The sequence below is a fragment of the Crocodylus porosus genome, unplaced genomic scaffold (genome assembly GCF_001723895.1).
Source record: "Crocodylus porosus isolate Cpor-Errol unplaced genomic scaffold, CroPor_comp1, whole genome shotgun sequence".
Taxonomy (NCBI): domain Eukaryota; kingdom Metazoa; phylum Chordata; order Crocodylia; family Crocodylidae; genus Crocodylus; species Crocodylus porosus.
In genome coordinates, this window is record NW_017728928.1 from 16,209,295 (window position 1) to 16,230,659 (window position 21,365).

A 21,365-nucleotide genomic window follows, 5' to 3' on the forward strand; every position below is an offset into this window, starting at 1 on the left:
CCCCCACACCAGACTTACCCAGCTGGAGGCAGCTCTCCACACTGCGGGGCTGTGCTGTGCTGCAGCTGCATGCATGCACAGGCCGTTTAATCAGCCAAATTATCTGCCTGATGTGACCAATTCAATGTCGGACCGATATATTGCTGCACCTCCAGTGGTAAGAATTTGATGTAGTCATTTTGAATCAAGAGTTTTCATTTTGCACATTGAAATTAGTCCAGCATGCCTCTTGAAAGGAGACTTTTCCAAACGGTTTAAGTAGTTCAGAGTAACACAGGAGTTAAAATTCCATATGCCCCGTCAACAAAAACTACTAAAGGCTACCAATTCAGAATTCAATCCCTGAACATAATTCTACAGATCAATACATAAATGCTTTACAGACCCACACAATAAAATTGGGCCACGTCCTTAATAGGCACAAAAGTATAGGGTTTTTGCCAGACATGTTTCCCTCCTGCTTGCTTGTCCTTTAGAATGTTCTTCCTCTTCCACTTTCCAGTCTTTCCCATCAACTTAAAATTACTCCACTAAAAGCCATCTGTTTAAAAAAGTCCAAATTATGCAGTGAAGAAAATAAGGCCAATTGAAAGTAAGAGCTAATCTGTAAAATTTAAAAGCTTGGAGTGCATATTCTTTGACTTAAGTCAGATAAAATACAATTAAGAAAGAACAGAGTGATACATGCAAGTTGTCGGTTCCATTAATATGACAAGTTTCTCATTTTAATTAAAAAAAGACAAAATATCAGTAAGCCTCGAGTCAAATACAGCTTCGTGGTGGATTGCAGGCACACGCCTGAGGCTCTCTCTAGCCTTGAACTCTAAGTGACCAGAGAATTTAAATTTATAAATGTTTTCAGGGAGAAAAAAAATATTCTGAGGTCATTAGATAAAAGCTCCTATATTTGCAGCTCCTTCCTTCATAGACTGAGACAGTCAGGCTGGACTGTAATGACTTTTGTCACTTCCAGTCAGCTTCAATTCATATTATTGATTTTGGTAGATTATAAATAGGTATCCCACCCAAATACAATCATAACCAATTCTTTATCAGGCATTTTCCACCACCAATTGCCCTTTTTGTTCTCGAAGTACCTATTCAAAAAATCACAGAAAGCAACAGCAAAATATTTTAACCAACAAAACCCCATTTAAAATGCAAAAAAAACCCTAGAGTTTTGATTTATTGAACTGTGGAATGAAACTGGTATATTTGTTTTCTTTTAGAAAGTCCTAGGTGAAAAATTGGAATTTTTGATACATGTGTTAACCTGACCACAAAAAAAAAAAAAAAAAAGATCTCTGGATTTTGCATACATGATTTATGAAACATTTAGATCTTGATATAAAATCCTAAGCCAGGGTTACAGTAATGCAATCCATGAATGTCTATAGTGCAGTAAGTAAAGATGCAGGAAATAAGCTTTGTTTAGAAAAGGAGACATCAGTTGACATCAGCTAGTGAATCATCTCTCAACTGAAACAGCGAGTGATCCATCTATTTACTGTAAAGGGAAAGGAAGTCAAGAGCATAACTGAGATCACGTTTCATTCCCTGTCCTAATATTTTCTAGGCAGTAATGAAACCGTCTGTTTTTATTTTTCTAGCCTTACAGATTTATATTACCGTGGGAAACAGAAGAACTAAGAGAGCTTTCCAGTCCAGAAGGAAAACAGAATTATAAGCTTCAGTTCAGTTCAGCATTTCCTTTCCAAAGAGGATATGAGGCACATTATATAGCTCATTAACCAAAATGTTTACTATAAATTTCAGTTAACATCCTCAGATGAAAGGTGCTATATATAAACATGATAGTGCGCACAAGTATTTTTAGCATTACAGGAAAGAGAACAATCTTCCCTTATTTTTGGAAAGATTTACAGTTTTGAAAAAGGCTAGAAGAAAATATTACTCTTCAAGTTTCAGAGGTCTTGCAAAACTGAACAAGATCAGTGCCACGTACCAAAAAGCGTCCAAATTATATTTGTTCACTCCCTCTCCCTCTTAAAAGGTATGTATAGAGAAGCAAGCCAGCCCATGAATTCATTCTCCATGGACCCAAACCTATTCCCAAAGGAATTAATCCTTACTGGAAGATTTGACAGTGAATAGGAACAGGAAACGGCCTTATATTACATTAGATTACATTAGATTCTCATAAATCATTTGCCCATCAACTACAAGGTTCTTTGTTATCCTTCCTCTAGCAAAGCGTCTGTTAAATGAAAAGACAGGATTGGAATGGACTTCCTAGGCCATTACATCAAGGTCCCCTTTATCACCGTCCCTTTCGTATACTAACCAGCTTCATCTTAAAATTAGTTAAGAATTTTTGTTCTTACCACTCCTACTGGAAGGCTGTTTCAGAGACTGCACATTCAACAAGCTGTTAGGGCCAAATGCTAGCAGGGAGTTGTAAGAGGACTCTCAACAGGTATGTCTTTGGAAAAAAAAACAAAAAAAAAACCCAGCTCTGCTGTAAGGAGGTGATTGGATGATACCTGAAGTTAAGAAAGGGGAGTTACTTCATCGCTGATTTTCGCAGACTATCATTCTCATGTTTAAAGAATAAAAATGTATCCAAAGTGGCTGTAAATGGGACCTGATTGTGGCTTATCAGTCATGGTCCAGGCTGGCAAGTTAGAGCCCAGACTACAAATGGCACTAATAAGTAGAGATTTGTACATCAGTGCCACATCAGATCTGCACCAATAAAAGGAAAATTTACATTATCAGCTATTGGCTTTTTTGCCTGGTATAGCTGATAATGAACCAATAAATGTAGTGTACCTTCTGTTTGGTGCCCCAAATGCCATGCGCGCAACCACGGTATGCACATGGCCAGGAATGCAGCCGGGAAGCATGGAGAGCAGCTCCCTGCAGGTAAGTCTGAGGAGGGGAAGGGGCATGTGGGAGGGAGCGAGGCCCCAACAGTGAGGAAGGAGTGGAGCAGGGGCTGGGGGCACTGAGTTGAATGGGACCCAGGGCAGGGAGCACAACCGAGACAGGGGAAGGGGGGTGGCTCCCCGGTACTAAATGCACCCCTGTGCATAGGACAGATGTAGGCTCAGGGCACTCTGCCCTGCTGCCTTTGCCCCGGGAGCCGTGTACCAGCCGCGTGCCCCCTGCACATCCAGCAATGGTGATGACAAGTTGTGCCTCCTGCTGCTGGACAGGCAAGGGGGGCACAGCCAGCATGGAGCTCCTGGGGCAAAAGCAGCAAGGGGGAGAGCCTCAAGCCCACAGCAGGCACCCCACCTCTGCCTTTGCCTTGCTCAGCTCCGATTAGAAGCATCCCTGTGCTTAAAACTGGTGGTGGTGCTTGAACTAGAGCTCATTTGATGAGCTTTAGTTCAAGCATCCCTGCTGCCATTTTTTAAGCACTGGGATGCTGTTCCCTTGGACAAGCCATCTATGGCTCTGTTCTGCTCCCCACCCCAGCTCTGGGGTCCCATTTACTGCCCTGGCTGGGCAGCACCCCCAGCACCAACCCCTACCCCACTCCCTCCCTCACCACGGGGGCCTCAGACTGCTCCTCACCCCCATGCCCTTTTCTCTCCACAGACTTACCTGCAGGGAGCTGCTCTCCATGTTGCCCAGCTGCATTCTTGTAAATCGGTTATTGGATCGCTATCAGCCGGTATGCCTGGTGAATAATCTGCTGTCAGTATTGGCCAACAAAGTCTTTATCAGTGCACCCCTACTAATAAGTATTGTTCTACTGAAAACGCCTCGCCTCACCTAATACAGCCAAGAATCACATTTGATTTTCATCACTGGATCACTTTTGTGGCTCCCAGTCATGCCTTAATCAATTTATTCACCCTTCTCTGTCTCCTCTTTATCCCCATCTCTGCCAGAGTTCTTGTGTGATGCTAGCCATGTTACTTAGGAAAAGCTTTTCATGGGCGATCACTAATTTTGTATTCCTTATTTTGGGGTGTCTGACTTGAAACTCTAGGCTCTAGTTTTGCCTAAAGTATGGAACACACAGAGCTGATGTCAATCAGGGTTATGCTCCAACACAAGAGCAGCCAAAATATGGCCCATCAGCCAGATCTGGCCCACCAAGGGATTTTTTATCCAGCCCACGGCAGGTCCCTCAGCCCCATCCAGCCCAGGCACAGAAGACAGCTGATCAGTTGTACAATCCAGTACATAGTGGAAAGAGACTACTTTCTAGTTCTTAGCAAACTTTCATTTCCTTGCATCTTAAAAACAAGGCTGAAACAAAGCCAGAGTTTGAACTAGAGGATAGGGGCAAAACTTGCATAAGCTTTAACAGATGTCATATTTCATGTTTCTCTTCTGAAATATACCATAAAATAACAACCTCTCATATCTTCATGCTTTGTTAGCAGAGCTGAATTAGAAAAAAATATTTTTAAGATTCGTGAGCCAAATACCAAATCACCACTACCTGACACTATGAGCCCGAGTCACAGCTCTCTGAAATCGGCGCGAGTCTCTCTAATGAATTAATTTGATTTACAATTCTGATTGTAAAGGAAGAGAAATCCATTTTAGTGAAGCAGAACAACAAACTAGTGCTTAAGACTGCAGGATCCTGCTCCTTAATTCTAGCTCCTAAGGGCTATAATAATGCAGATAAGTATTTATGAAATGGGAATGTAGCAAAGTTTAATAGGCTTTTTTTCAGACCTACTCTACCATAAGCACTGCCAACACACTCTGGTCATAACGCCATTTGCAAGCAAGCAAGTTTTGAAAGAGCAAAACATCTAAAGTACAGGTGTGTGCATCATAAAAAGCAGCATTCTCCTAAAGCGGTATTCTGCCTTCAAAGGGGAAGGAGACTACTTGAAAAATGGAAGAGCTGCATATTAAAATAATTCTGTATTGTAACAGAAGATCAGCATTTGTATTCACAGCCAATATATACAAATGTGGTCGTTTCACTTAAAACAGTTGTATTGAGGTTTGCGATTCATTTCTCTCCCAAGTCAGCAAGCCTGAGTCAGGTGCCACTCAGCAAGCAGGTTTCTCCAAAACCTGGTTGGTTAGGTGCTTTTCAGTTAGAGCTTAAATTCTATATATATGTCAGACCCCACCCAAAAATAGCTATATGTCTCCCACTTTGAGGCCTTAATACCCAAGCTTATAAACTATTAACTTGAAAAAAACAGAACCAAAACTATGACAGAGATTAAACTTCTATCAAGTGGTTTATTTCCAATTCCAATAAGCAAGTTTCTCTGCATTGTTAAATATGAAATATCCGGTCATTTTAATGACTTCAGATATCCCATGGGATAAGTGACAGGGATAAAACTAGGAGTGCACCGATGAAGATTTTTGTGTGCGATACCAAAGGCCAAAGTTGTCCATATGGGTGTGCAGGGCCCCGGATATATCAGCCTGTGCAGGGCCAGAGGGTGGCAAGTGGCCAAAGCATGGAGCTTATGGCGCGTGGCAGCTGCAGCAAGGCCTTTACAGCACTGTCCACGGGGCCCCCCAAAGCACAGAGCCCAAGGTGGTCTCCCCAATTCACCCCCACCCCCCCAGGGCAGCCCTGCTGAAGGCCGATAATTAACCAGCCATATCAGCCAATACTTATTTACAGGAATGCAGCTGAGCAACTTGGAAATCAGCATCCTGCAAGTAAGTCTGTGGGACAGGAAGGGGCAGCGGTGAATGCGACCCAACAGCCAGGAGCAGGATGGAGCTGTGGGTGACTCGGCCAGGGGACAGAGAGGGGTAGCGAAGGGCAGCAGTTCCCCACCACTGCATGCACTCCTGGGGGGGCACAGGGGGCATATGCCTCCCTGGATTTGTGCACAAAGGTGAGGGTGGGCTGTACCAGCTTCTTTCTAGCAGGGACAGGGTGGGGGAACTGGGCTCCAAGCATATGGAGGCATGGCAGGCAACAGCAGCAGTGCTGGGGGGCAACTATGGGGAATTTTGGGGTGTCTATAGCTCACCCGGTAGCCACCCCTCACAGTACCACCTTTGCCCACACTGCCCCCACTTGTTCAGAGCCCAGGCCCCACACTGGGAAGAGGCTGGTGCAGCCCCCGACCCCAAGCCTGCAGCGGGCAGCCCACCCTCACCCTGTGCACCAATCCAGGGGTCACATGCCCCCCCATGCTTCCCCCAGGGGTGTGCAGTGGCAGTGAGCCACTTCCCCTTCCCCACCCTCCCATGCCTCCTGGACAAGCCGCCCACTCCCAGCCCCAGGGTCACATTCACCACCCTAGCTGGGCAGCATCTAGCCCTGCCCCACTCCCTCCCTCACTGTGGGGGCCTCAGTCTCTCCCCCCCAGATTTACTGGTGGGATACTGCTCTCCAAGCTGCCAGGCTGCATGCATGCAGCACGTATCAGTGACATTATTGGCTACACCTGCCAAAAAAAGCCAACTGACAATAATGTTAACTTTCCTTTCATTGGTGCCGATCCAATATGTGACCGATATATCAGTGCATCTTTAGATAAAACTTATCTGCTGTGCTTTACAGATGATGATACTGTCAACCCCAGGAGTTCATAAATGACTAGACAATTCCAGAACAAGAAACAAAGCAAAGTAAGTCTCATGGGCCTGTGTGCCCGCCGGGCTTTGCTCGCACCTGAGGGCGCCGCCCTTCAGATGTCGGCCCTGCCCCGGGACCCTTGAGGGCAAAACGGATGTTCTTTCACCATGTCACCACCCCGCTCTCGCCTGCCACATCTTGATGTATCGTCAGTGGGGGAAGGGGAGGGGGGAGTTGTCTGATGCATTCTCATTGCCCAGGTCCACCCAACCGATGTACATGGGGCTCCAACCACCCCTGCCTCACACCACCTTCTGGAGCTGGCCCTGCGGAGGGGGCACATGACTCCTCTTGCCTCTCTGCCGCCTTCCTTTACCCCTTTTCCCTATACTCAAAGGGTCGAGCCTCTGTAGTTATGGAACTGGCTCCAGACCCTCAGTCCCTAGGACCTATGCTTCTAATGGGCTCGGGCATCCGCAGTCCCAGCGGCGACCCCGCCCCGATCTGGCTCCTCCTTAGGGATCCTTGTCGCCCTACCACACCCCGAGTGCACCTGGCTCCGGCGGGTCCTCCGTGGTGACTTCCTTTCACCGCGATCCAGTCCCGACGCCTCCTGTCTGCTGCCGCCGGCTCCTCCCCTCTGGCTCCTCCAGCTCTGGCTCCTCGTCCTTCCCCGGACGCCGCGGGGCCTCACCTTCCTCTTCCTCCGTCGGCGGATTTCCCTTTTCAGGACCATCCACCCCTTACGTTACAGCCGCCGCCGCTTTTATCTTCGCCAGCCGGCGTTCGATACTGACGTCACCGGCTGGCCGCAGCTGTGTAAAGAGCCGGCTCACGAGCCGCGCAGCTTTCCCTGGGATGTCGACTCCTGCTACCGGTGAGTTCTTGTTGCCACTCCTGCCTCCGGGACAGCCTGGGGTCTCATTTCTGGTTTTAAGTTTTAATCAGGAAGCCTCTGGAAACCTGGACACTCATTCACATAAGGGTGGAAAGCTTAACATTAAATGCATGTACACACGTGGAGGTTCTCTTTTTAAGGACTCCTGTAATGTAACCTGTGGCGCAACATTCTCCCTCTCCCTCCCTCAGGTTTCTTGTTCACAATCCAACCCTTTGATATCCCAGTTTCTTGCATCTGTTTTTTAGAGCAGCTGTATGATGCTCCTATCTACAGATAAAACTGTTTGGATCCTGACGCTCCTATCTATAGATAAAACTGTTTGGATCCTGACAGGTCAAGGAGATAAGAAGTGGAAAGTTGCTGAAGAAGATGCATATGACTCCATACCACTGATTTTCAACTAGGGTGTTGTAGCACCTTGGGGTGCCATGAAATCCTTTGGATGGTTGTGTAAACAGATAAGCTCAGGCTCAGGCGTGTCCCTGTCTGCCCAGTCCCCCACCCTCACAGCCCCTCTGCAAGGAAGTAAATGCGGTAATAGATAAAATTATTTTTTTTAATTGGGTGTCACTAAATTAACAAGAATTATGAAGAGGTTCTTCCAAGTCAAAAAAAGGTTGAGAACCACTGCTCTATGCAGCCATTTACTAGAAAAGCTGATGTCTTTCTAGTTTATCTCCAAAGTGCCACCCTGCTCTAACTTCTATAGAGACTGTCTCCACTTCTCCCTGTATAATGGGGAAAGAACCAGCCTGCCAGCGCTCTCTCCTCTTGCTGTGTCTGCAAGTCTGTGTCACTGGGGACAGGAACCAGACAGGAAGATGAACAGCTGTCCCTAGTAGCCAGCAGCAATCCTTTCAGGCAATTCATCCAGTAAATTGAAGATGGTCATGCGATTATGGACAGCATGAAAATAGGACCCAAATTCCAACAATGCACTGTCAAAGATACTTCAGAAGTTAGCGACAGAACCAAGAACAGACTACAGATCCCTCAACCCCTTGCCTTTACACCAAAAGGCAAGACTCCACGGAGCCAGATCAACAATTGGGTGCATGCAGTCAAGCCAGGGGTTTCATTTGGGAGTAGATGCCAAGGAGTGTGCAGGAAGCAGCAAGAAGGCAGGTGGACTAGTGAACCTTGAGGAACAGATGACCAGCCATACATGGAAACAAGCAGCATAGCTAAAGAACTGCAGTTGGATAATGGTCATACACAATGAAGGAGCTGCATTTCGTCATTTAATAAAAGAATTGAAGTGTGAAAGCACATGGGACAAGGCTCACAGTGAAGAACTGCAGAACCAGGAGACAGCTGGCTTTGTAGAACAGTCAGCTTGGCAACCTGGTGAAAGAAGTGCAACCCCTTGATCTTCAGACATGCTGACATGTCACATTAGAAGTGCATCAACAAAAGGTTTAAGGACAGCAGTGGAAGAAAACAATCAAGCAGGAAAATGAAAAGATTTAATGAGCTCTTTGGGTCGTCCTGGCTCCAGCTATTTAACATATACCTTGTTAAAACCCATTTAAGTATGAATTATTTACCAAAGCAAAGTTTGATCCCATTATACATACATAAAAATAATCTGGTCTTTACTTACGTACTACGAATGCTAGTTATTGCCACTCACCACTGTTCAGTGGCACTACTGTCACTATGTTTAACTTGGAAAGAAAACACTGGTGTCAACACACCAGAATTTGTTACTAATTACTTGAGAGCACACTGCTGCCCAGAAAGACTGACTGGTATGGAGGCACTTCCCTTCTCAGAAAACCAGCCTATGAAAGAATCATCCAGAGAACTGCATCAAGTGGAGTCTTTAAGAGAACATATAGATGATAGACTAACACAGCCATCTCAAATTAAAATTAAATTATATACAAATTGATGCAACTTGCTCTATCAGTCTTCCCCCACGCTGCCCAGACTCTGGGCATGTCTACAAGAGATGCTAACTGCACAGTAGCCTAACAGCACTGTGCAGCAGTACATCACAACACGGATAGTATCAATATGCTACTGCACAGTATTATTAGGCTACTGTGCAGTAGCATCACTAAAAAGGTGTTTGCTGGTGCTACTGCGCAGTAACTGTGGTTACTGCACATTTATTTAGTACTTGGTTGTACAAGCACAGAATTAAATGCACAGTAACCATTGTGCATTAACAAACATAGACATGCCCATTGCTATTCAAACATAGGACAAGAGATCTCTGAAATTAAGAAAACATCTATGGATTGCACACAAAAGTTGTTTTCCTCCCTCAGTTCTGCAGATAACACGGACTTTCATCCCAGTATACATCATACAGCTGCTCTTTTAAATTTACGAGTTTAAAAAAAAAGAAAGAAAGTGTGCTTGCTCACGAGAACTGTTATGGAAGGCGCTGTGCCATTTTCCAATCAGTGTACACTGAAGTAGTTTTAATCCAATTAAAATATACTAGTTTCCAGGTGAATAAAGGTGGCATATTTCTGTGTTCTGATGAATTTTACTGAAAGTTATCTGCACCACAGCCTTTTTATTCACTCAAAGACCATGTAATTATTCTCCATTTAAACTTTCTGCATTAAACTAGTCTGACTTGCAGTTGTTGAAGAGCTGAATGTAGGTGGAAGTGAGATAGCAATGGTCTGTGAAATTACACTTCTTTCAAGTGCTTTCAGAGAAAATACCCCATTTGGAGAGAAAAAAAAAAAGACTGATCTTGAAAAGAAAAGCTACTGCACCATTATGATACTTTTATTCTCAGCTTCTAGACTGTTACTTTTTTTTTTTTTTTTTTAAATACTTCTCATGCCAAAGTTTTTCACTTGATCACAATCCAGGATAAATTTTTCTAGAGTGAAGCAAACCTTAAAAGCATGATAAATGGATTTTTATTTAACTAAAATTTCCAAATGCAGTTTGCACTCTATTAACTCAAAAGGGATTTGAAAAGTCAAGGTTGTCATTTATGTGATCTTCAGCAATATGTGCATTTTTGTAACTACAAAAAGAGTTGAGTTATGAATTAAGTCATGAATTATTGAAACCTTGCACTATACATGCAAAGACCATTTTTCCTTGTTGATGCAGCCATGCAAAGAAAAGGGTTACTTGGCTATCCACATGCAAATCATTCTCTTCATTACTCAATACCTTGAATCTCCTCTCTCTAGTCTACCCTTAATGGAGTATAATGGAGACCTGTTGTAGCCCTTCTTGGCTTTTGTGGATGCAGGTTCAAATTGCATGCACTTGCCTAAAGCGCTAAATATGGGAAATGTGAAGTTAGTGTGTAAACAAGGACACCTTGTCCTTTCTTATGGCAAAGAAATTACCAAGAATAACGTTTTTAAAAGACTGCTGCTTAGATTTTGAAAACAAACAGGAAAATTTTAAATGTATAATTTAGTAATTAGAAAAAAAACAAAAAACAAATCAAGAGTTCTGGAAAGCCACTTTTTTTTTTTTTTTTAAGTAAATGCAAGATTTCTTTTGTTGATTAAGTTTTATATACACTTTTTGGCTTTCATGCAGATGTTATAAAACTTCAGGAAGGGCAACTGGGCAGAACTGTGGATACTACCACTAGAAACAGTAGCCCGCCTCCTATACATCTTTTTTGCACACACGCACATCTGTTGCCATTTCAGTTTTGCTAAGGCATTTGTTTAGAAAGCCTTTATTTGCTGGGCTCGGGGCTTTGTGTATACAGCCTCAATCCAGAGCACTGCAGAAAAGTGATACCATCAGTAGAACCATGAGATGGCTTTATGAGACTGCATGAAGCACTGTTGAATCTACAAAGTAAAAATAGGGAAAAAAAATAGAAAAATGTTTTCCTCTTTCAGTCTCAGGTGCTACATGTAACAACAGATGGAAGTGCAATTTTCAAGTATATAGTGTGTCCTCTAGAACTGCAAAAGATATTGGGCACAAAACTAAAATGTTTCTCCATGGCAACCATAACTCAGCTACTTTGCACACATTTACATTGCCAGCACATGCATGCATGCGCACACACATCCTTATTGACAAAGTAGACTGATACAAGAAATAATGCAGAGGCAGGGCTGGAGGGAGGAATGCTGGGAGATTTGCAGGTAAGATCCCATCTATTAAAGAAAAAGTGAGGGATATAAATTTATGATAACGGAGATATAACTGTGAAAACCCTTTGTTTGAATCTTCATTAGCTAAGACCTAGATATGTTAACAATAAGCATAGGGACCCTAAAACTAAATGCTGATTTTATTAGCAGATTTTGAAAATAATTTTGCAAACACAATATTTAATAACAGTATTTTTCTCCTATCCTAAAGTGTATTAAAGCTAGAATTATAATAAAGGCATAGGTCAGCGGTTCTCAAACTTTTAAGACCCAAAGTACTTCTCCATGACTGTTGTGAATTGAGTGGTTGTGAATTGAGTGGCACCCCATTTAATAAAAAACTAAAATGCATTATTATACAGCTTACCTGCTTGAAGAGGGTCCAAGAAAGAGGAGAACCAGCTGGCAGGAAAGAGCCTGTACTCATTTTCTTCCCAGAGCCTATGTTTATCTAGCTTATCTCCTCTCTCCAAAAGCTGTCAGGTACCCCAGGATGCCATGGCACCCTGATTGAGAATCACTGGCCTAGTCAGAGCTTTGTATAGACAGAAAGTTGCCTCTGCATACCAGTATATCACACTTCAAGGGTACATGATGTTTTCACAGATCTTAGTTAATGTAGTTAAGGTACTGAAGTTCACACTGTGTGAGTAAAGAAACTGCTGCATATGTGCAAAAAGACCCAAGCTATTACTGCTCTGGAAACCATTACTTTGAATCTTCTGACTTGAGTACAGCTTTAATATTGAGATATTAAATGTCCAAACATTGTTTGCACTGGTTAATTATGAACACAGGAACTGCTACACAGAAACAGACTAATGTATTCAATTTCCTCTGGTCAGTACTGGTCACTTCACAGAAATCCAGAATTCTGTTGATCACTGATGAAGAATACAAAAACAGGCTTAGCTTGATAATTTTTACATGGATCCTACCCAACTGAACACACCTTGAATAAAATTTTCAAAAATGCCTAAGTGATCTAGGAGCCCAAATTCCATTTTAAAAGTGGCCTGTACACAAAGGATCCTTAGTTCAGTGGATGAAAGGAAATCAATGCGACTAATAGTCCAGAAGTACTTGTATGCTTTTGGGGATGGGGGAAAAAAACCCTCCAACATACTACTATTCTTATATTAGATTTTTCTGGATGGTGGCCTTCCAGCTCCATCACTCCATGTTCTCATCACTTTTATTAAAAGAAGTAATCTCCGTTCAAGAAACCAGATGTATTCCTTTCACCTCATAGTATATGCAATCACCAGCTATCAATACTAGATTTCTTCTTTTCTTCTGAACTCTTGTGCATTTTCTGACTTGGGCTCAAATATTATTGCTTAGTCACCATCCCATTTTAAAATGTGATCCATGTATTTCCAGTTTCTGTCAAGACAGCTTTAATTAAATCTAGAATGGGAGTTTGCATCTAAAAGTACATTTCAACACCAGCTTCTGTGCAACAAAACAAATAGCAGGGAAGTGTTATATAGTCATGCTATAATCAGCGAGCCAGTTCTCATAAGAAATAAATAGCTCTCCAATTTCCCCACCCCCGCCAAAAAAGAATCCAGCTCCCTTCATCACAGCTGTATGCCTGCCTACACAGCAGTCACAAACTGTTGAGCTGGCAGAAGGTGCTTTTATATGGAAATTAGGATATTTTCACTTCTCAATCCTGCCCCTCCCTCTTCTCCAGCTGCCAAAGATTCACTCTTCTTACCTTGTACAGAATTCACTATCAAGTTTCCTTAAGTCTCCGGAAACTTTAGCAGGTTACATGCACCACAGAATTTGACATTTCCTTACATGTTTGTCCTTTTCAGTTTGAAAAGAAGTTGGAAGTAAGACAACACCTGTACATTTCTCAAGGTCCTAACTGAAAAAGTTGGCAACTATATTCCATTACCAATTTAATTAACAGTATAATTAACATATCAGGCAGGAATGTAATTATACAAAGAATGGGTAGTGATGGGTTATAGCCCAGGGACACTGTACTTCAATATGCTGAATGCAACTTACATAGCAGAACCTGGAAGCACTTGCTATTGATGCAATTTTCTCTCCTCCCTATCCCACCCAGCGAGAAATCTTCCCATCTGCCACCACAAGCTGTTGTAGATTTAAGCATGAAGGTCTTTTCTATATTCCCTTTACTTCATTGCCACAACTTCTGGTGGCAGGAAACAGCTACCACCAGCAAACCATCAGTGCACACATTCATATGCCTTTTGTGGTGGCTCTTCATAACTCATTTAGCAGCTGTGCTGCCAGTGTGAAGTGCATCTGGGGAAGGTGCCAGCTTCTGAAGGAACCAAAGCTGCCACCATAGGTTAGGGACTATAGACAGGCATTTTCTGCCAGCTCCCACACAGCAGCAGAAACCTTATTCCCCCCCCCGTCCTCAGTTGAGATGGTGCAACTCTGCCAGATGAAAATGTACTCTCTCAGAGGAACTCCGAGTGTAAAGGCACTCGGAAATTTTGTTGGCAAGACTGCAGCATAGACAAGGTCTTACTGCAGGAACATGATGCAGAGATCTATGAAAGGAAAACTGATACGGTTAACAAAACAGATCAAAACTGTTGTACTGCAAGTTTAACTCTGCATTTGAATTTTCCACTATAAAGTTGCATCAATATTATTTACGTGTTATTTTTAAAGTTACACTACATGAAGAGAGAGAAAACAAGTTTTTTCCCCCTGTATAAAGGCAGTGCAAACAGGTTTGGGCACTACTGAAGAAATGTAGCTACTTACCTAACCTATGTAGTTGACAGTAGCAAAACAAAAATAAACATGTTGAGAGTAAATTACCATACACATGCAGCTTACTCAAAAAAAGCCACAAGACAAACCTACCCAACTCATATTTTATCTCAAGTATTTTGGGAGTAAATATGAAATCTAAGTACTATTTCTTCTTCACAGGTCAATAACCAGCTAGTTTAAACAATCCAGAGGATCCCAGTAAAAAAAAAAAAAAAAAGTCTCATGTCTTTAAAAAAAAACAAAAAAAACCTCCACTAAATTGAGCTATTTCCTGCTGTTGATTAAAATTCTCATGTTTCATTTTAGTTCAAAATTTGAAAGTTGCGAAGCAATTTATAGTAGCACATTAAAAAGCCAGACCATACACATGACCAAATTCAGCCCCTGTATAAACAGACACAGTTTTGGCCAAATCAGGATTTGGATTCTATTGGAGTTAAAAGTACACAATCACTTTAACGCTTGACCAGTTTTACAGAATTTAAAAAGTTCAGAATTACCTTCCAGAGTCCTAAAGACCTGCCCCTGTCCTACACACCCTCAGCAACTTGTATATTTTTACACTCACTTTTCCTCCAGGTATTCTGGCTTTCCCCTGTTATATGGTAAAAGTGTTACATGAAGAAATGGAGACCAATATTCTAAGGAAAACACTGAAATTGCTACACATACAGCTATTGAATCTAAGAAAAACAGATTGGAAAGAAGAAAGACAGAACTGTACATCTTTAGTGTCTTTTTTAGTGACAATATCCATTAGGTGTTACCTGTAGCTGGGGTGAATACCAAATTCAGGCAGGCTTTTCTTCCTTTTTTCATCAGGAACCTAAACCTAACATTTATAGCACTGTCAGATTGCCTAATTCTTCTTAAACTCTGCACCAAACAGAAATTATTTAATTAAAAATAAAGCTGTTAGGAAAGGGGGGGGGGAGGGGAAATTGGCTGACATGTTAAAGGTTAGATACTAAAATGATGAGGTTAAACAAACCTGTTCTTTGGGGTGGGACCATGGCAATGGGTGGAAAGGAAGAGACCTGGGAAGTAAAAGACCTGGTGATGGCTTAAACCTAGCGGTCAATTTGGTTAAGGAGTATTACTTGAAGGTGATCCATTTCCTGTCGAATTCTGAAATATGCAGCTGCAGGATCCATTTCATGTGTGGATGGAATAGGTACAATCACAGTGGAGCACTTAGGCCATATCAGATTATCAGGGGAAGAGAGAAAGTGGGAAGAAGATGGCATTCAATGAAGCTAATAGAATAATTAGCTTACATACAAAGCTGGAAGCAATAGAAGTTCCTGCAATTCCGTTGCACAACTAAAGGAATGCCTATTTCCTTAAGAAGAGAAGACTGGAGATTCACCACTGAGTCCAATACATGTTACAAGCTCTGGGAAATCTATTGAAGTGTGTGACAACGCTAGATTGTGTAATATTACCCAAGGTTTGGAGTAAAGAGATGCCAAAAACATCTTTTACCAAGTGGTTTAGGAAGCTGCTGAAAAATGGGACATCTTGAGTTCTTTCTAATGGATTGCTGCATATCAGATGTCAGGGAAGACCAGTCAGATTACATGCTGCAGGGTCCTAGTGAAGCGCTCAACTCCTGGCACGAAAAATAAGTCAAGTTCCCAGCCAGACTTTAAAATATGAGAAAAACATAAGGAAAAAAACATTCATGCTAGATTCCAGGCCTGTCCTATATAGACAGCAAGGAAGTATCAGTAACACCTAAGGCAAGAATGAAGGTGACTGATTTGGATCAGGATCTCCCTTCAGTTGCAAATTGCACATCTACACTCTGCGCCACTCCGAGCTGGATCAGACCACACAGAAGTGCTGCCCTTCAGGCCTACCAGCTCTGCAGGACCAGGCCTGGAGCTGGGGAGGAGTGGGAGGGAATAGGAGAGGCAGGGAGTGGTGAAATCAAAGGGAACTGCTGCTGGGAGTAAAAAGGGTCCCTTTCACACACAGGGAGAGCCAGAAGGGGAGGAAAAGCAAGTGGCCAAGATAAATTTATTATATACTTTGTCTAAGAAAGCAAGGCAATTTAAATTTTAACATTTTTCTTTTTCTTTCTACATTACTATGGTCTTAGAAAATATACAAACAATGATGAGAAGACCATCCTTGAAGATATTATTCTTAATCCAGCCACCTGCCCTTCCACATACAGGACTGAAAATGGAAGGGGCCCTTTCTGACTGTAGCTGACTGTCACAGGAAAGTGCAAGCACTTGCCAATGCTTTTTGTTTCAGCAGAACTCACCAAGTCCTGCCTGCCTGAACTTTTTCCTGACCATTCTTAACTGTAGTTAATAACTCTCCATTTTTAATTTCCCATGGTGCGCAACAGACAAACTAACTTCTAAATCCACATTCTAGTACTTACCCATTTGAAATTAAATTAAACAGACACATTTTTGCTCTAGAAATACACATTGTTGGAAATGCTTTTGACCAGTTCACAGGTAACATATGCACCTCCAACAATTTTTTAAGAAAACAAGAAAAGAGTACCAGGTAGCTTTGACTGCATCTGTAGAGGCATACAACTGAATTACTTCAGAAAAAGAACAATCTGTGTTAATGAAGTTATTTCATAGTCCACAGCTATTAGCACACATTAAGGGAGACTTCTTCCATCCTCTCCTTCCAGTCAATATTTTCATAGACACTTTTCAGTTTTGTGACAGGGATAAAGGGCACCTCAGAACTTGTGGAAAGCACACTTACAGGAGCATGATCTTTTGCCTCCTACAGCTTTATATTTAGCCACATCCTCTGGGAAAGCTTCAGCAAGCTCTTGAATCAACAGTCTTAAATGTTTCATAGCATCAGTTTTACCTCTCGTGTTCATTTTAGCCAGGGGCCTCTCTGAACACTCTTTAGTAGACAGCTAAGGAAAAAGACCTTGATAAAAGTATTAAAAATCCCCTGAATATGAACTGATATCACAAAGTTCTATTGTTGCTTATCAATATCGTACAAGTCTGTAACTATAATATCGAGCTTCTGTTTCTTCCCTGTTGAGCTGCTGGGCTAGAAGTTGCAGCCAATAATCATGATCTGCCACACGTTCTCCACAGGCTTCCTCGGTGAAATTACCTTGTTCAACACTGGGGCCTGGGTGACGCTGGCACTGTCCAACTCTCCCTGCCAGTGTACCTACCTACTGCCGTTTATTCCTACTAGCCTTCATACAGGCTGGGCACTTATTAAACACTCAAGGAGGATGTTCCTCTTGTGAGAGGTTTGTAGTCTACAGACAGAAAGAAGTTAGAGGAAAAACCATAGGCAATAACTGATAAGAAATGAAAGAGTGGAGACAAAGTGAGGTAGAGGACAGAATGGAAGACCGGGCTCCTTGGTTTTAAATCATATTTTCACAGAGAAGAGAGAAGGAGCAGATTTGAATGTTCATTCCAAGAAGCCATACAACAAGTTCATCTTGCTCTATTTTAGTGTGAAAACAATGCTACAATACAGCAGATAAAAATTAACAGTACTGAATAACAAAGGATCTGTCAGCCCCGTTAGAATGGAGTTTTCGTGTTCTAGTTTTAAGGCAATTATTTCCCCCAAGTTTATTCTGAAGGATAAGCTAGTGGTGCCCAAAGAACTGACAACTACCTGTAAACCCAACACTGCAGGACATTCAAAAAAGTAGTCTCATCTAGATTTTTGTGGGGATTAGGGGGTGGCAGTGGGGGTGGTGGTTTATTTTTGTGGGGGGGTTATTTTTTGTTTTTTAAGATAAATTCTGCAGAGCGAGCAAGACTTGGAAATTTTCAAGACATCTGTTACCCAGATAACCAAATCTACTTAGTACAGTAACCTCCAGCAAAATATTACCTCCCAAACTATTTGCATTTACTGGTCCAGATTTGGCAGAAAAATAGAGCTGGCCTAACAGACCCTTGCCTTCTTTCAGACTATTGTGAAAGAACAGATGACTTTTGAAGTGTGTGTATATATCTTATATATATTGGTATTTCCCACTAGAGAATCATTTGTCTGCACCAAAATGTACAAGTGGAATGACTTTTGAAACAGTTGTTACAAACTCAGAAGCCAACAATTCTCTCTCTCTGTTACAGGGCAAAACATGAAGTTAGACCTCTACAGACTTACAAACAGTTCCCAGCAAAGGTTCTCACCGTTTTTCTGCAAGGAGATGGATAATCAATTATTGCCCTTCATCCTTTGCCTGACATTTTAAGGGAGAGCCAAATACTTCCTTCAGAGTACAGTAATCATGAAAGGCTGTACAAATTAAGATTAAATTAAAATAACTTCAGCCCCTATTACAAGTTATATCTATATTTACCAAGAAGGGCAATTGTGTCACACACATTTGAGCTGACACTAGTTACTTAAAACATGAAGTTAGTAAACTAACAAGGAAAGAAATCTATAAACCTGCCCTTACCCATCAAGTACACTTGATTTTTCACACCAACCTCAAAGAAATCTCTCATCCTCATGGCCCATAATTCTTTCACCCTCCCTGTTCTGAAGGCCTGCCTTTGTGTAGCACAGTTGGTATGGGCACAAACCATCTGTTCATTTAAACTTGTCTAATTTAGGTTTTAACATTTATTCAGCAAGGTGTCTTTAGTAGCTGTTTGTGAAGTGGTATGTAAGCTTACTGCTCTCTCTCGCCACACGTTAAAGTTACAATTAATCATGAATAATGGATTTCAAGATGGACATCGGGTGCTACTGAATAGCTACAAATTAATATTTGCATTACCTTGTTGCCAAGAACTCTACTCACAGGAAAACTATGCTAGTCCTATACAATTTAAGGCCCACCTCAAACATGGTCTCCTGATTACATCAAGCTACATTCAGAGACTGAAGAATTCCTACAACATAAATGAGGGGTCAGATGCTTTGTACCTAAATTAACCATAAAACAGTTCAGAATAATTTAATACTGAGCAGGCAGAAAGAAGCAAGCGAGTTGCAAATTCTTTAAGGATACCTCCAGCAAGCACACACTTTCTGCATCTTGGGAAGAACCACATACATGAACATGAGGTCTCTTCCAGCTCTAAATTTCTGTGAATCAGCAGGCACAATCCTCAGTAGAGGTCCCTGGGCCCCCCCACTCAGGGAGGGGAAACTCCAAGTTATACCAATGCTGGGCTCATGCCTTCAAGGCACAACATGGCCCTCTTGTACAAAAGATACACTATAGGTTGAGTGCTATTAAGAAAAAAAAATGTTATCTGCCTTTGTTTGATACATGCCATTACTTTAATATTAAATATCACAAATAATATGGACCTGATACAAAACCTTTTAATGTCAGTGGAAGGTCTGACACCAATTTTAATGGTATAAGATGCAAATCTACCCTGTTTCATGGATCAGCTCCTAATAAAGTAATTTAAAGCAACTGTGAAATCTGTAAGGTGACGGCCTATTTCTTTATTACCTAATGGATTTGTATAGAGAAGCTACATCTATGAGCAGAGAAGAAAGGAGGCCTTTGCTTACACAGAGATGACTAGAATTCACCTAAGGAATCCTACAGTTTCCTACTTTGCAAACACAGATGGTGCCCATAGGGTACTATTTCTTAAACGATTAATGAAAGCACAAATCACAAACAAGAAGTCCTCATCTTGGAGGGCAACATTTGACATACCAAATATACAAGACCTACACTGCTGTCAATTTTTTGGAAACACTGTATTGAAAGTCAACAGTCTTGTGTTATAGTTTTCTTCCTTTGTCTCTTTTAAACAGTCTCTCATACTGTCATCCACCATTTTGGCAGTAGGCTCATCATCCAATAACTAATAATTCTTTTGTTATATGTGTTTTTCTGTAAGAATAGGAAAGCATGTTTGTGATGCACAAAAGTTACAATGGATAAATGTCTGAATCTCTGCTTCACAGCATGCCATCATAAATGCACGGGATCAAGAAAAAGGGTTTCAATAGGTACTACAGCTCCCGCTAAGTCAGAAGGTTGCATCGTAGCATTAAGTTACACTTAATCCCACTTAAATGTGGGTATGTTGCACAGGTTATGGAACTGTACAGAAAGGCAATTTAGATGGGGTACCACTCACACACCAACAGCTTGCCTACAGGGCAAAATTCACCAAGGAAAGGGGAGGAGGAGGGATTAACTGCTGCAAATCCAAATATATTAATTCCAACCATATATACACCCTTAGCAGTCCTCAGTGCTTCTCTTCGCTTACTGATTATACAATCATGGAAAACGAGGGCTGGAAGGGACCACAGGAGGTCACATCTAGTCCAACCTCCTGCTCAAAGCAGGACCATCCCCTGCTAGATCATGCCAGTCAAGGCTTCGCTTTAGCCCACTCTTAAAAACCTCCTCCACCACCTCTCTGGGTAGCCTGTTCCCGTGTTTTACTACCCTCCTAAAATCCTTCGTAATCCTTAATCTACACTTCTCTTGCTGCAACTTGAGCCCATTGCCCCTTGTTCTGCCATCTGCCACCACTGAGAAGTCCAGCTCCATCCCCTCTGGAGCCCCACCAGGTAGACCACAGCAAGGGGGTGGAGGATCAAGCCCCCCTGCCCCAGGACGTGTCTTCCATCTCAAGTCCGCCGCGCACCCGTGGGCCCGGGCTGGACACCAGGAGAAGCAGAGATGCCGCCCCGTCCCCGCGGGGCGCACGTGCCCCAAAGCCTCCCACCAGCCCGGCCCCTCCCTGAGGCGCCGCAGCCTCGGGGGGGGCGATGCGGAGGCAGCTGCCTCCCGGGTGTCGCGCGCCGCCCAGACCTGCCGCCGCCGCCGGCCTCCCAGGCCCAGCGACGGCCGCGCAGCCTCCATCGCCATCCCCGCGGCAGGTGCGGGCAGGCCGCGCCTCCCTTACCCATGTTGTAGCCGTAGGGGGACTCGGTGGCTCCGTCCTGCAGGCTCGCCAGGATCTCGCCCTTGCCCACGTCGCTGTCGCCCACCAGCAGGAATTTCAGCAGGAAGTCGTAGGCTCTCCCCGGGCTGCCCGCGTGGCTCATCCTCCCGGCCCCGCGTCTGCCGCCGGCTCAGCGCTCGGGGCCCATCCTCGGCCGCGGCCGGGGCGCGCGG

At 42.9% G+C, this 21,365-nt stretch overlaps 1 protein-coding gene across 1 annotated transcript in view; it reads right to left on the reverse strand.

The window, feature by feature from the left end:
* Positions 1–21,359, reverse strand: part of RAB40B (RAB40B, member RAS oncogene family) — a 42,869-nt gene extending 21,510 nt beyond the window's left edge. Inside the window, exon 1 of the mRNA XM_019542708.1 lies at positions 21,154–21,359. Within this exon, the coding sequence (XP_019398253.1) occupies positions 21,154–21,295 (142 nt within the window). The 5' untranslated portion in view covers positions 21,296–21,359. The remainder of the gene's footprint in view (positions 1–21,153) is intronic.
* Positions 21,360–21,365: the final 6 nt, after the last annotated feature.